Below are 15,570 nucleotides of genomic sequence, written 5' to 3'. Positions count from 1 at the left end.
CATTTCGGCACGCAGCTTTGAGAGCTGAAACTGGGCGCCGTCATAGCAGCAATGCTATAATGTGCGGCCCGCATATCGGTAATTCGGGGCTCTGGTGGCTGCCAGACCCTGAATTGCATCTCCCTCTGAGTTGCGACAACTCTGAGGGGGAATAGTATTTAACGCCGCCTCAGAGTTTAGCGGTAGCGGAGAGAGCAGTCATTCGGCTCTCCCTGCGCCAAACTGAACGCCGCCGAAATATGCACTCAGAAGAAGCAACATCCATAACCATATCCTTTGTAGTTGTGCTCCACCACAGCCACTTTGCACACGTTCCTACATGTGAAGGGACATGTGTTTAAGGCAGCAGCATTAGCAGGCTGCTCTGGCTGTACCTGTCCTCCTGCATCACAGTTTACTCAAAAAACACTTATAGGCTGTGCACCCAGCTGTGGTCCATTCTTTAAAAATAAGCTTGTGTAATTTTTTAACAATAAGTCCTCTTGGCAATGGTAAATTAGTTACTTTAAGTCTATAATGCTATAAATGTCAGTAAGCTATGCCACAAAAAGATGGCCAACAAAGCACCACTCTAAAGAAATCAATCTTGAAGTGAGGGATATGGAGGCTGCCATATTTATTTCCTTTTAAGCAATACCAGTTGTTGCTTGGCAGCCCTGCTGATCTATTTGACTGTAGTGGTGTCTGAATAACACCAGAAACAAGCATGCATCTAGTCTTGTCAGATCTGACAACAATGTCAGAAGCACCTGATCTGCTGCATGCTTGTTCAGGGGGTATGGCTTTCACTCTGGCCTACCACCCCTCACAAGTGCTCTAAACCCACAGCTGAACTCTGGTCCCCTACCTTCCATGTCCTTACCTCTCCCTCTAGATTGTAAGCCTTTGGGCAGGGTCCTCCTCCTTTTGTGTCCTACTTGATCATGTGCCTCCATTACTGTGAACCCATGCTATGCATCTGAGTAAACCTAACTTGCCTAATCTCCATGCTCCCCTCCAGTGACTGACTAAGCATTACCTGGTACTCCTACTGTGCTGTGTGATCTGGTCTTTCTTGTTCCTGTATTGTCATATTGCTGTATGTCACCCCTAAATATTGTCTGTAACCTAAACTAATGTCCAGCGCTGCGTAATATGTTGCAGCTTTATAAATACAATAAATAGTATTCAGATTTGGCTATAGCACACACCTTATTGGGCGGGTAAGAATTATTTCTAGATTTAGATAAATCCAGTATGATTATTTATGGAAATTAACATTCTTATGTATATTCTCTAAGCTGTACAATGCCTACCCGGGCCTGATAGGCCTGCTACCTGGGGCCCACAAGAAGATCCCGGAGAATATTGCTCAAATGTATGGTTTCATAAGGGAGACGTTTGCTAAGCAGAGACAAGAGTTGGATGTGAATGACCAGCGGAACCTGATCGATTCCTTCCTGGCAAAGCAACAAGAGGTAAGAGGGATGAAATATATGACGATGGTTGTAGCGTTTCCCTGAAAGAACGTAACCAGTTACCCTCAAATGCTTGTCTGACAGCATCAGACAATGGAACGGATGGGTTCATGCTTGGTTGAAAGTTTTAGGACGGTTTGACTATGGATTGGCGGCAGTGGTGTGGTGCGGCCCAGTACTGCTGCACCAAAAAAACAGGCCATTGAGGATTACTGCATTAATAAGTGGTAATCCCCTTATGGCTGACAGCAAAAAAGGAAGTGATGCTTGTTTGCACTCCTTGTTTCGGAAAAATATGCATTGTAAAAAATACACTTCCGCATATGCGTGCTGCACCGCTGCCACTATCATTTTTAACAATTCTGCGTCACCATAGACTTACATGACAGCTCGACGCATAACCGTGCGGTAACGTAGGTCTAACTGAGCGATGGATGTGGTGAAAACGTCACTTCCGTTCCGTCGCATTGCGCCATACTGCGGCAGTATGAAAGTCCCCATATACTTTCATTGCTCTGTGGTGGGGTGCAGTAAAATTACCACACCACTCCCCCACTCAGTGTGAAAAAGCCCGCAGACAACAGAATAAGCAAGTCTTATGAGAGAATAAATTGAATGTGTAGTACAGATAGTACAGATAACAAATAGAACGTTAGTAGCAAAGAAAACCGCATCATGTTGTTTTCCAGTACAAAAAAGAGATTCTCTGAGCTGTTCAACCACCTTGGTCAAACTCAGCCCTGTTCTCTGAATAGCTTAAACAGCCAAGAAACAGTGAGAAACAGTTTGAGATAAGGTTTTACTGCAGGAAAGTTCGAAGGGTTAGAAGCTCTGCTATGTTATACAGCTTAAACTACAGTGTGATTTATAAACTGCAAATATGACAGAATGATGCAATGTTATAAATAAAGCTATATAACTGAAAATATGAGACACTTTTCTTTGCTACTAATGTTTTATTAATTTTCCATACTACACATACAATTCAATGGCCTCAATTCACTAAGATCATGTCTGAGATAAGGCAAGAGAAAACTTACCTCTACACAGTGAGAGTTATCTTATCTCTTCATTCCTTAAAGCGGACCCAAACCAAACATTTTTTTAATTAAAAATATTAAGTTGCGTCACTCTGACACATACATAGATAAATAAACACTCCTTCAAACCTATGATCATTTCAGTGCATGCTTTTCACCCTTCTCTTTTCATAGCTAGGGTTATACTGGGGGCAGCCATTAGCAATTCCTCCATTGCTGGACACCATCTACTCCATCAGTTTGCCGGAAAAATGCCGGCAATTTGAAAGGAAGGGAGGGGTTCCTCCAATAAATGTAAAATATTTTATATTTGTCATCATGCAGCTGAAAAAAGGCTGCTATTTATTATTATAATTTAGAAAATAGATTTTATTTCTGAAATCTTGTATTTTTAATTTGGGTCCACTTTAACCCCCTTTCCGTTCCAATTATTGCGGCAAGGTTGCAGCGAAGCACTTTTTTATTTTTCTTAAATCATGTCCAATCCACCCCTCAGTGCTGCCTGGCACTGATTGGCCAAGCTGCACAAGGGGTCTGTGACGGGTAGCGGCGAATTGGCGGCGAGCGGCGGTGATAGTTATGCACGCAGCTAGCAAAGTGCTAGCTGCGTGCAGTAAAAAAAATGTGAAAATCGCAATCCTCCTGCGCAGGTTACCCCGAGCTCAGCTCGGGATAACCGGCAAGGAGGTTAAGTAAAGTTACCACCTCTGTAGTTAATTGACCTCCTCTGTAGTTATTTTCACACGCAGTTAATAAACAGCCTGTCTTTAACTCTGGAGTTATTTTAAGGATTGAAGAGTTAACTTAAAGACAGAAGTGTTAACTTTAGGTTTGCCTGAGGTAAAATGTTTCCTGAATACTACATGCCTCATCACCATGGTGACCACTCTAGAAACGTTATCAAAGACAGGAGATAAGCTTCGTGAATTGAGGCCATTGTGTCATAAGTTCATTTTCGCTTCAGTGTCACTTTAACCCCAAACCTTTACAGAGTTCTAACTACAATTTGGGAGAAAAACTTTGGGGGAGTGCTTGTAAAAGTGGAAAAACTTTTTGAACCTCCTGCGCGGTATGCCTGACACTGTGTTGGGCATACCACTCGCTAGCCTCAGGTGTCCCCCATGATTAATTTATTCCAATGGCTGCAAAAGCTTTAGCTAGGACTAGGCTAGCTAGTATAGGTGGACAGCACCCCCCCCCCCCCCCCCGCCCAAACCTAAATCTTTTGTAGCCATTAGATCTAATAAATTAATAAATTAACCATGGGGACTGAGGCTAGCAAAACCTCCTGCGCGGCATCATGCTCAGGAGGTTAATAAGTATGCAATGCAGTCTATAGTGGTGTTCTGTTCAGTATCCAGCAAAGCTTCATAAAATTCTACTTTTATATCATAAAACCTTTAAAGTGTATATTTTTTCTGAGAGAAAATAATCTTATCAAATCCATACATTTCAAAAATGTCACCCAGATGTATTACACTGATTTTTTTTTTTCTCCTCTCTACTAACTGCTCTGGGGCTCTGCATTTGTTCTATTTGTTCTACTGTAAGGGCTCTTTTCCACTATGAAATGCGATCGCAATCGTGTTTCAATTTCCACCATGCGATTGCGATTGAGCTACTATATTCATTATAGTCCAGCTCAATCGCATACAAAACGCGGCAGGACGACGATTGCGCTTTGACCAAAATCGCATCGCAATCGGATCGCACTAATGGAAATTGCTGCTGCAGTTTCCATTAGTTTAATGTACCTTGCGATTTGCGATCAGAAGCAAATCGCAAATCGCAGGCTAGTGGAAAAAGGCCCTAACAGTTTCCTTTCGTTGCTGACAGATGTTGAAATTATTGCTGCTGAGGATGTGTACATGACTTTAGCATACAATGTAAACTACTGTTTGTGTAATCCTTGCAGTAAACTAGAGAATGGATTGGTGAGAAGAGATGTGCAAAATGTTAGTCTGATTTTGTGCATCCCATTGACTATGCATATTGCAGGGCTCTCTGCCATGCAGCCTGCTCTGCCCTATGGAGAGGGGAAGAACATGTCTCATTGTGAAGTACCATGAGTACTCCTGTAGTGGTCAGCACAGTATTATCCAAGCTGTTAGACCTGAAAAAGAGACCTGTGATGCTAGAGGACCCTTGTACGAATGCTAGATTGTCACTCAAGACAACCGGGAAGGATCATTTATAGCAGCAAAAATGTGAGCTTTACCTTTACACGCAAACTCAAAATTTTCTATTACATGCCTGTGTGCAACGGAATATGCAAGTGAGGTTTTTCCCATGGTTCTATTTTGAAGTCCGATGTTGTGTATGCCCAGGACTAATTTTCTTTGCGAGATTAATAGCCACAAAACTCAGTGTGTGATTTGAAGAACTTGATGTTAACCTATGCCAGATTCTGAATAAGGCAATATATGAAGAGTGGCCTGTAGGAGATCTTCAAGCTTTATTTCTGGCGACCATCCTTGACTTCCCTTGTGTGGTATCCATGGGCGTATATGGTGGGTATGTTAGTGATATGTTCCTGGCCAGCCAGTGTGGTAGCCAGTTTTTGAGTAGCACCTATTGTGATAGAGTAACGGGAAAGGCGTCTATTTGAAAAAAAGGGCACCTGGTGTAGCCCATATATGCCAAATTCGGCTACAAAAAGGGTGCCTGGTGTAGCCCATTTACCAACTTCGGCTACAAAGGGTACCTGGTGTAGCCCATATATTCCAAATTCGGCTACAAAGGACGCCTGGTGTAGCCAAAAAGCTAGTTTTAGTTTATAAAAAGGATGCTGTTATAGGCAAAATTTGTTGGGCTATAAAAGGGCTTTAGATATGGCTGAGAAAAGTGATTACTATGACCTAACTAATCCCTACTCTCACGCAGAACCCTCCTCTGGTGGTGCCTAACCCCTCCCTGGTGGTGCCTAACCCCTCCCTGGTGGTGCCTAACCCCTCCCTGGTGGTGCCTAACCCCTCCCTGGTGGTGCCTAACCCCTCCCTGGTGGTGCCTAACCCCTCCCTGGTGGTGCCTAACCCCTCCCTGGTGGTGCCTAACCCCTCCCTGGTGGTGCCTAACCCCTCCCTGGTGGTGCCTAACCCCTCCCTGGTGGTGCCTAACCCCTCCCTGGTGGTGCCTAACCCCTCCCAGGTGGTGCCTAACCCTAAGACAGCACCTGGTGATTACTATGTCTATGACCGAACTTCTCCCTACACTCACACAGAACCCTTCCCTAACCCCTCCTGGTTGGGCCTAACCCTAATACCCCCCCAGGTGGTGCCTAACCCTAAGACCACCCCCACTTTTGATGCCTAATCCTAACCCCCCTGCACCCCAAAATCAAAAATCTTGCTATAAACGGGCGCCCTTTTGTAGCAGAATCAAAACCCTTGTAGCCGAATAAAAAATATGGGCTACAAAGGGGTGCCCTACTGTAGCCAAAAACCTTGTAGCCCCCCAAAAATATGGGCTACAAAGGGGCGCCCGCTTGTAGCCTATATCAAAACTCGGGTGCCCTTTTCACCACCTTGTAGCCGATATTTGCAGAAATAATATTGATGTCTATGGAGGCGCCCTTTTCATACAGGCAGCTCAGGCACCCTTTTCAACATATCCCCAGGAAAGTGCATGCTACTGCTATGAACTTCATTTAGATTCTTGGTCTCTGTATTGTACACAGATTTTAAGACTTTCTGGCTATATTATTTGGCTATTATTGATGTTTAGCTATGACCAGTTTCAATTCATAATAATATCTCAAATAACTTTCAAGACAGTTTGATATATCGCAATTTTATTTGTAATATAACTTTATACTCCACAGGAGAGTGACTAGATTGTATCTAAAGGCTGTGACATTATTTTGTTATGCAGGGCAAGCCGGAATCCACTAAGTATTTCCATGATGGCAATCTAACTACACTGGTGGGTAACCTGTTTTCAGCAGGAATGGAGACCACATCCACCACTCTGAGATGGGGCCTTCTGCTCATGATGAAGTATCCTGACATACAAAGTAAGAATTTCTGTTACATGAACCATAGACTATATATAGTCAGCTAGGGTTAAAGTGTACATAAACTGAAGCTTGGGTCAAAAATCACATACACTCACACTACTTCTTTAAGAAGTGGAAAACCTCTGGATCCTAAAGAGGCCTCCCACAGTGTCCTCCTCCGGTATCCCCAAAGATAACTGACGAGGACTTGTTGGTAATCTGATTGGGGCTGCACTTATTTTCAAGCATGAGCGCAGCTATACTGCCAAGCTACTGCCCACACGTGGCTGTGATGAAGCAGTTGAAGCACAGACGCACTCATGCTGGAAAAGAACCATAGCCACAATTAGCTGGAGGGTCATGTGCAGTGGTGGAGGACACAGCATGGGAATACTCTGGAGGATCCAGGCTTCCCTCTCCGTATGTATGTGTTTTTTGTTTTTTGTTTTTTTTACCAGAATTTTGTCTAACATTTTACTTAGTTGCATGCTAATATAGTGTAAAGGAGCTTGAGTGTTGATAAAATAAAATGTTTCTCAAAAATTTCAGTTAAAAACCCTGTAGTTCTCCTTCAACACTTTATTACTTGATCTTTGTTTCGCAGAGAAAGTACAAGATGAAATAGAAAGAGTTATCGGGACAGCCTTGCCCAAATTAGAGAACCGGAAAGAAATGCCTTACACCGATGCCGTCATTCATGAGATCCAACGCTATGGAGATATTGCACCAAATAGTGTTCCGCACGCAACGTCTCAAGATGTCACATTCAGAGGATATTTTATTCCCAAGGTGAGTGCCAAGTGTTTTGAGGATCCTTCATAAAAGGAGCCTGCAAATCCTATTTAAAAGCCATTCTAATAATCTGAACATTTGTATTTGCTTTTCTCCTGTTGGACTCAAAGTGCACAAGAGCTGTAGCCACTGGGATGCACTCAGGTGGCCACCCTGCAGTCTTAGGGAGTCTTGCCTTGAACTCCTTACTAAATAGGTACTGACCCTAGACAGGATTTGACCCCTGGTCTCCCATGTTAACCAGTACACGATCCTGCCACTTAGAGCAACAAGGACGCAAGGTTGGGAAACACTGCACTAAGGAATCGCCAGTTTTCCACCATTTCACCACAAAATCCACGCGTTATCCAAGATTTGTGTAGGAGTGTGCTCTTTCTCTTTCCATACCAACTGACGTCACTTTTTTAAAAAATTCTGTATGCTCTAAGGACTTATCGAGCACAGCACATAAAAAGGCAGAAGAACTTACTTAAACCAGAGATAACACTCAGAGTTGAAACTAGTATCCAGTGCAATTATACACATACGCAAGAAATGTTGTATGATGCTAGCACATACAACTCTTTTTCAAACACAGCGCTGCGTAATATGTTGGCACTTTATAAATACAATAAATAAACATATATGTACACTATATGTCAATTGTGTCTCTCTATTTCAGTAATGCATCGTCCACAATAATTGTTGGTCAACCGCGCAAAAAGACTCTTAAGGTGCCCATACATTAGGCGACTTGGTGGCCGATCGACCATCTGATTTTATAATCAAATCGATGAAAATTGGTGTAGCCAAAGTCAATTTCAGGCTGAAATTGGTTGTATGAATCGGTCAGGCATGCTGCAAGATGTTGGGCGGTCGGTTGTGTGCATGGCGGTAACGGCGGACAATAAAGGCACAAGCCTTCTGGTATACATCGTTATTGGTTTGCTTCACATGTTGGTTTTTGATGCAATTTTCTTCACCTGCTTTTATGTCGTTCCCAGAAAAACAAAAAAATAAAAGTACTGGAAAAATACTACATTTTGTTTCATCATGAAAAAATGTATTACATGGACCAGAAATGCTTAAAGGATATCCCGAGAGGTGCCTGGCTCTTCTACTGACCACATATGCTATTGCTCCGTTGTTATTGCCTGATGAAGCGGGATCAAACCTGCGAAACGCGTTGCATATTTGGAGTTCATAAATAAAATATATTGACTGTCTTTACTACAGTCGTTGTGTGTCTACTTGGAGGAGGTAAGTCCACCACTACCTCCTCTATTTACCAAGAATTTGGTTTTTAAGCTCATTTAGCTTCCTTTTATCCTTTTGGCGCCTCTGTTCTCCTGCATAATATTGAGTCCACCCTGGGTGGAGGGTTGAACCCCCTTTTTCTCATCTACAGAGAGCGACTTCTTATTCCTGAGTGGGGTCAGGAAAATCTCCCCACCTGCCTTTACAGTGGTTGCCTAATGGTAACCCTGGTTTGTGAGTATTAATATTTACTCTATCTAGTAACCATTTACCAGTACATATTACACTATTGGGGCTCTTGGTGTTCCTTGTTTTTAAAGGATATCCCGGATGTGACATATGACATGATATAAGCATGTACATGTACTAAGGATGAGTGTTGGTGCGGTATGCAAACTACAGCAGTGGGGTTAAATCACTTTGATCTCCGCCTCTGGCCGTGTTTAAAGGGGAGCTTCAGCCTAAACAAACATACTGGCATTAAGTTACATTAGTTATGTTCATTAGAATAGATTGGTAATATAATCTCTTACCCACCCTGTTTTAAAAGAACAGGCAAATGTTTGTGATTCATGGGGGCTGCCATCTTTGTCATGGGGGCAGCCATCTTTTTGGTTGAAAGGAGGTGACAGGGAGCATGAGACACAGTTCCAACTATCCTGTGTCCTGATTACCCCTCCCAGCTGCACACCCTAGGCTTCAAATGTCAAATTCAAAATGTAAGAAATTTTTTTTTTGCACCAAAACAGCAGAACGAGAACATCAGAAATCCCATCATGCTTTGCACAGCATAAGGGGAAAACTGCCCGGGCAGTTTTCTTCTGTGCATCTAAAAATGAGGCTTGTATAAGAGGAACAAAGTTCTGATGCTGTTAAACTGTTAAAGAAACACCAGGCCTTTTCAGTGCTGCTGAGTTGATTTATAGTCTGGAGGTTCACTTTAACCATTGATTCTTAATATGTACATTCACAAGCCTACATAGAGCTATGCTGTTCTCATTTTTTTTTTTTAACATTTTTCTCATTGTGTTACATTTTCAGGATTCTGAATGACAGTATATCTCTAGTGGGATTTCAGCAGGACTGTAGTGTAGCTCTCACTGACAACTAACTACAGGCTATAAAACTCCTGCAAGGCGGGGAGATAATTCTAGGTGAAGGGAATAAATAAAATAGATTAATAGTTGAAGGGGGGTGTAAAACATCTAAAACTGTCTTAATTCTCCTAACAAATCCTACATCTTATGCTTTTTTAGCTTGTAAGCACAAAATAAGACCATGACATTCTGGGAAAAATACTATTTAAGATTAGTGCTATAGATACAATTGTTTCTCTCATCAGTTCAGTGTAACGATCGGTGTCAGCAACCAGAGAGAGAATCTGATCCTTGGCGATCCGCAGTATCCCCAAGAATACAGATATACCCGATTATTGAGGATCTGTGGAATCGTCAATAATCAGATATGTCTAACCTCTGGACACCAGAGAGAGTGTAAGTGTTTGGTGCAACAGTAACAACTCTGAGTGAAGACCACCAGAGGAGCTGGCGGCCTAAGACTCCTGAGGAATTCACCCCTGACTGTGGGTGATATTCCTGTAGCCTGTGGACCCCTGAGCGAAGGACCGAGGCTGGGGTTGCAGGAAGCTCTGCTGCTGATATAAGGTCTTGCCCTGAACTGAGCTAACGTAAAACAGTAGTAGCACAATCCTAGTCTTGGGTGTGAGGTCCGTAGTCACAACACCCTGGAACTAGCCCGGAGCACAACATAAATGATAACACAATTCCCTAGTCTTGGGTGTGAGTTCCGTGACCAACACCCTGGAACTAGTCTGGAGTATAACACAAATGATGATACAATTCCCTAGTCTTGGGTGTGAGTTCCGTGATCATCAACACCCTGGAACTAGTCTGGAGTATAACATAAATAATACAATTCCCTAGTCTTGGGTGTGCGTTCCGTGATCATCAACACCCTGGAACTAGTCTGGAATATGACACAGACAATACAGTTCCCTAATATTGGGTGTGAGGGCCTTGATCTCAACACCCTGGAACTGGTCTAACAAATAATACAATTCAATTAGTACTTTAAGCTATCAACAGAAACTGGCTAAGTGTGAATTCCCAGGTCCGCCTAGTTCAAACACACTGTAAGGATCTGACTATGGTCTGAGTGCCTTCACGTAAGTGTTAGCAGTGGCAGACAACCAGCAACTGAGAAGCAGCAGAATATATAGTTGCTGGACTCTGCCGCCCCGCCCGAGCCATTCAGCCAATCATGAGTCCTGCAGGAATCAGCTGATCTTCCTGATCAGCTGACACTTCCCCTGCTGGTATAAAGGTCCTGAGTTCAGGCCCGCGTGTGCGTAGCTCTCCATCTGCCTATGTGCACTAACAGACCCAGCCACACCAAGCGCACGCTGCTGCATGCAAACCGTTGGACGCGTAAACAGCCGCTTTGCTGTCAGGACATGCGGCGGCTTTTCCGCATTCCACCACACTACCAGACGCGTGTCTATGCGTGCAAACCGCCGCGTTGGACGCGGAGTCAGCCGCCTTGCTCTTGGCACATGCGGCGGCTTTTCCGCGTTTTCTCACATTCAGGTTTGTTTTAAAAGAGGTTTTACATATTTTTTTTAAGCACGGCTGGCTACAAAGCATTTAAAACCTTTTGCAGCTGTATCACCAGCTTAAAGGAAATCTGAAGTGATAAATAATGAATTGTATGTGTAGTACACTGTAGACACAGTGTCACTTTAAAACTGTAAGCTTGATGCTCTAGTGTATAAAGGATAATGGCAATATTTTTTTCCTGCAGGGCACTGTTGTCATCCCAGTACTTTCCTATTCACTGAGAGATAAAGCCTACTTTGAAAAACCTTATCAGTTTTACCCGGAACATTTTCTGGATGCTAAAGGAAATTTCAAGAAGAATGATAGTTTCATCCCATTCTCTATTGGTAATTGTTTTTTAACACTTATATTGAATAACTTGATTTTTATTGAATTTTGCCTTTTTTTTTTTTTTTTTACAATGTGTAACAAACAAACCGTGTAACAAACAATGGCCCTTATGCAGTTAACTGTTTCTCCCGAGTTATGTCCTAGGTGATAATTTTTCAGGACTCTGAATGACCGTATATCTCTAGTGGGATTTCAGCAGGACTGTAGTGTAGCTCTCACTGACAACTAACTAGAGGCTATAAAACTCCTGCATGGCAGGGAGATAATTCTGGGTGAAGGGAATAAATAAAATAGATTAATAGTTGAAGAAGGGGGTTGTAAAACTGTCTCTTTTTGGGACCGGTTATCCTTGCCAGGATATAGAGGATTTCAATTAGCGCAGCGCACGGACCTGCCAATCTGCCATCGCTGACAGCAGTGCTCCCTAAGGCGGTCAGCGAATGATTTCATTGGCTCCTGACCCTGTGAACTCTTGGCTCACAGTCCGAGGAAATTGGCTCCTGACTGGCTCATGGAGCTTTGATGTCATAGCGATGGCAAAGCGAGTAGGCTTCAGTGACGGCTGAGCGGCGTGAATGGAGAGAGTGATGTGCCAGTGTGGCGTAATATCGGTAAGCCCCATTTTTGGTAACAGACAGCTGGTATAGAAGTGGTTAACATGCATTTTATGGCAAAATGGGAAATATCACCTAGGAGAGAACTCGGGATAAAAAGTCAATTGCATATGGGCCTGCACTTTATAGCGGCCAACAGATCTCTCTCCAATCAGAGAGAGATCTGTCTCTTGGTTTATCTGCTGATACATCATCTGATGTATGGGCACCTTATGCATTTAGCAATAAAAGGGAGTCAAAGTGGCCATACATCAGGCGACTTGGTGGCCGCTTGACTATCCAATTCAATTATTATAATCAAATCGGATGAAAATCTGTGCTGCTAAGTGCATGCCCAATCAATGATGTGATCAATTTCAGGCAGAGATTGGTTGCATGAGTCGGTCAGATATGCTGCAAAATATAGAGCCATCTTGCTCAATCTGGTGTGTGGCGGTAATGGCGTGCAATATCGGGATGAGGGATGACCGCAAAAAAACGTCGCTGTCCCCCCTAATGTTCACTGTGCCCCCCAGAGCCCAGTGCTTTTACATTACCTGTCCATGTCCACTGCGGGCTCCGAGTGCAGTACTTGGTCCATACTAAACCCACTTGCTGCTGGAGTAACAAGGGTGCACATGTAACGTCACACGCGTCCACGTGTATGCCCGCAACTATATCGGGTGCATGCATGTGTGGGTTTCCTCTGGGCACTCCGGTTGCCTCCCACATCCCAAAAACATACAGATAAGTTAATTGGCTTCACCATAAAATTGGCCCTAGACTACGATACATGCAATACATGATACATACCGAGACATATGACTATGGTCAGCGCTGCGTAATATGTTGGCGCTTTATAAATACAATAAATAAATAAATAAATGGTAGGGACTACATTGTGAGCCCCTCTGATGGACAGTTAGTGACAAGACAATACATACTCTGTACAGGGCTGTGTGATATGTCAGTGCTATATAAATACTTAAGTAAATAAATAAGTGGTTATCAAAAATATTTATTTTTTTAGTTTTGTTAAAAAAAAAAAATTCACATGAAGCCCTTGATAAATGTAATATTTCTCCTGAGTTGGCTTGTCTACAAAATACCTTTCTTGTACCTAGTATGTGAAAATGTACGAAAAGTAATATCAAATGCCAAGTTAATTTGAGGCAACAATATTGAGTATATTTTTGCTAATTGTGGGCTGAAGAATGAAGGAGCCTGTCCTGTAGTGGGCAATACAAACAGTCGAATTCTGGTTCACAGAGGTAAGAGTATGTAGTCATACCTGTGATGAAGTCTCTTAGAGGTATGGATTAACGATCTATTTAGCACTTGGACAACGCGTTTCGCGACCGCACAGTCGCTTCCTCAGGTCAAGTTATTGTGCTATTGTTAGGGAATGAGACTTCTGGGCGCCTCTGTGAACCCGAATTATCTTATCATGGTATTGCAAAACCAAAGGGTGCCTCCAACTGTTTGTATTGCCTAATATCTAGACCCTACGTGCTATGGTGGTGTTCCTGTCTGCGTATAGCTCACCCTTTTTTCTCAGGAGCAGCGACTTACAAGGCCGAGTGGAGACGGTACTTCTCCACATGCGCTGATAGTGGTTGCTGTCACAAGCAGCCCACCCTTGTGAGTATAACTTTTTCGACATTCGTCCAAATACCGTAACTTTGTTACGCGATATTGGGCTCCCGGTGTGCCTGTGTTTTTTGTATTCACCAGTCCGACTATCCTGTAGTGGTAAGAGCCAGGCCTGCTGAGACATGGAGCGGAGGAGGTGCAGAGCAGAGACTGAAAGGGAGCAACTGTGACCTTTTCTGCTATACTAGCTCACTGCTGTGCCAGTTCATCTTCCCTCTGCTGTGGCTCCTCTCCCCACTTCCCGCACCTGACTTTGTTCTGTCCCTCTTTGCGTACTGAGCCCCTGCTGAAAGATGACAGCTCACAACTTCCGGTCTGCATCTTCTCCGCTCTGTCTCAGCTGGCACAGCTCTTACCACTACAGGATATGCATATTTGGGACTTGACCGGCTTGGGGCTGCCATTTCCCATTGTGCCCAGTGACCAGCAGAAAGTCAAAAAATGTAACTTTATCCGATATTGTTTGCACATCGGCTGCATCAGCTGACCACTTCTCACATTGGCTGGCCAGATCCTGAAGTGGCCAGACTTCAGTTTCTGTCTGTAACATTTATATATGTCTGTGTACAGAGGGGCTGCAGCACACAACAGGAAACCAGTGACAGGGGCTCTTGGTTACGCTTTAATGCTCTTAAGCTCACCAACTGCGCCAAAGTGTCCCCGATCTGGTTAGTCCTACTCTACCATCCAAAATGCCAGTTTTTATAAGCAGTCTAGTGGGAACTAATCCAAAACCCCAAAAGTCAACTAGATGGGGAAAAAGAAAATTAAAAACACCTCACCCTTCACTAGCTACCAAATGAACTCTCTGAACATGTGCAATGCACTCATTTATATACTTAACTGTGCTAGAAGTGGGTGTGGTCTTGCAGGCTCACAGGGGAAAGTTATAAATAAATTACCAAGGGGTGAGCAGCACAAACTACATTTTTTTTTTTTTATATGCAATTCTATGCAAAGCATGCACGCAGAGCTGGAGGTCCCCAGACTCCATAAGAAATATATAAGTACAGAGGGGCTGCAGCACACAACAGGAAAACAGTGACAGGGGCTCTTGGTTATATATCTCTATCTCTATCTCTAATCTCTAATCTCTAATCTCTAATCTCTATCTCTAATCTCTAATCTCTAATCTCTAATCTCTATCTCTAATCTCTATCTCTAATCTCTATCTCTAATCTCTATCTCTAATCTCTATCTCTAATCTCTATTTCATAAGGCAAAGTAAAACAAATGGTTGCAAATTTAAGCCAAAGAATCACAATTACGATTTGATTTTTTGTATTTTTCTTTCTAGGCAAGAGAAGTTGTGCTGGAGAAACTCTGGCCAAAATGGAATTGTTCCTCTTCTTCACAACATTGCTGCAAAACTTCACCTTCCAGGCCCCTCCCAGTGCTGTGCTGGACCTCACCCCATCTCTGGGGGCTACCAACTCCCCATTACCCCATGAAATCTGTGCAATACCTCGAGGCTAATGCGTGATTCAAGTTTTGAAGTCCTACTAGAGCTAAAAAATAATAATAAAAAAAAAAAACTCGTAGAAGTGCCAGTGCTGCTTCGTTTAGTATCAACCTGTGAATTGCTGCTTTAAGCACACAGAATTCGATTTGAAAAATAACCCCTCTGCAAACAAACATCTGCTGCCACCGATGTAAGTCCCTTTTTCCTACTACTGCATAAAGGACTTTTTCATGTGCTTCTCCTTTCCTTTGGAATGCTCTTCGACAATCATTATGCCGACCCTTGAATTCATATACCTCAGCCCATTCATTGTATTCACTTTCTGAGTCCGCTATGTCACATTCTCTGTTTGACGCAATGTTGTTTTTTTTTTTTTT

The 15,570-nt window shown here is 43.1% G+C and overlaps 1 protein-coding gene across 2 annotated transcripts in view; it reads left to right on the top strand.

The window, feature by feature from the left end:
• LOC137571180 (cytochrome P450 2K1-like) overlaps positions 1 to 15,570 on the top strand; it is a 60,185-nt gene extending 44,615 nt beyond the window's left edge. For both annotated transcript variants that reach the window (XM_068279994.1, XM_068279993.1), the window contains exons 6-10: positions 1,281 to 1,457; positions 6,368 to 6,509; positions 7,096 to 7,280; positions 11,340 to 11,481; positions 15,029 to 15,570. In XM_068279994.1, the coding sequence (XP_068136095.1) occupies positions 1,281 to 1,457; positions 6,368 to 6,509; positions 7,096 to 7,280; positions 11,340 to 11,481; positions 15,029 to 15,207 (825 nt within the window). In that variant the 3' untranslated portion in view covers positions 15,208 to 15,570. The remainder of the gene's footprint in view (positions 1 to 1,280; positions 1,458 to 6,367; positions 6,510 to 7,095; positions 7,281 to 11,339; positions 11,482 to 15,028) is intronic.

This window comes from Hyperolius riggenbachi, chromosome 4 (assembly GCF_040937935.1).
Source record: "Hyperolius riggenbachi isolate aHypRig1 chromosome 4, aHypRig1.pri, whole genome shotgun sequence".
Lineage (NCBI taxonomy): Eukaryota > Metazoa > Chordata > Amphibia > Anura > Hyperoliidae > Hyperolius > Hyperolius riggenbachi.
The sequence above is the reverse complement of the archived record's forward strand: the minus strand, read 5'-3'. Positions and strand labels throughout refer to the sequence as shown.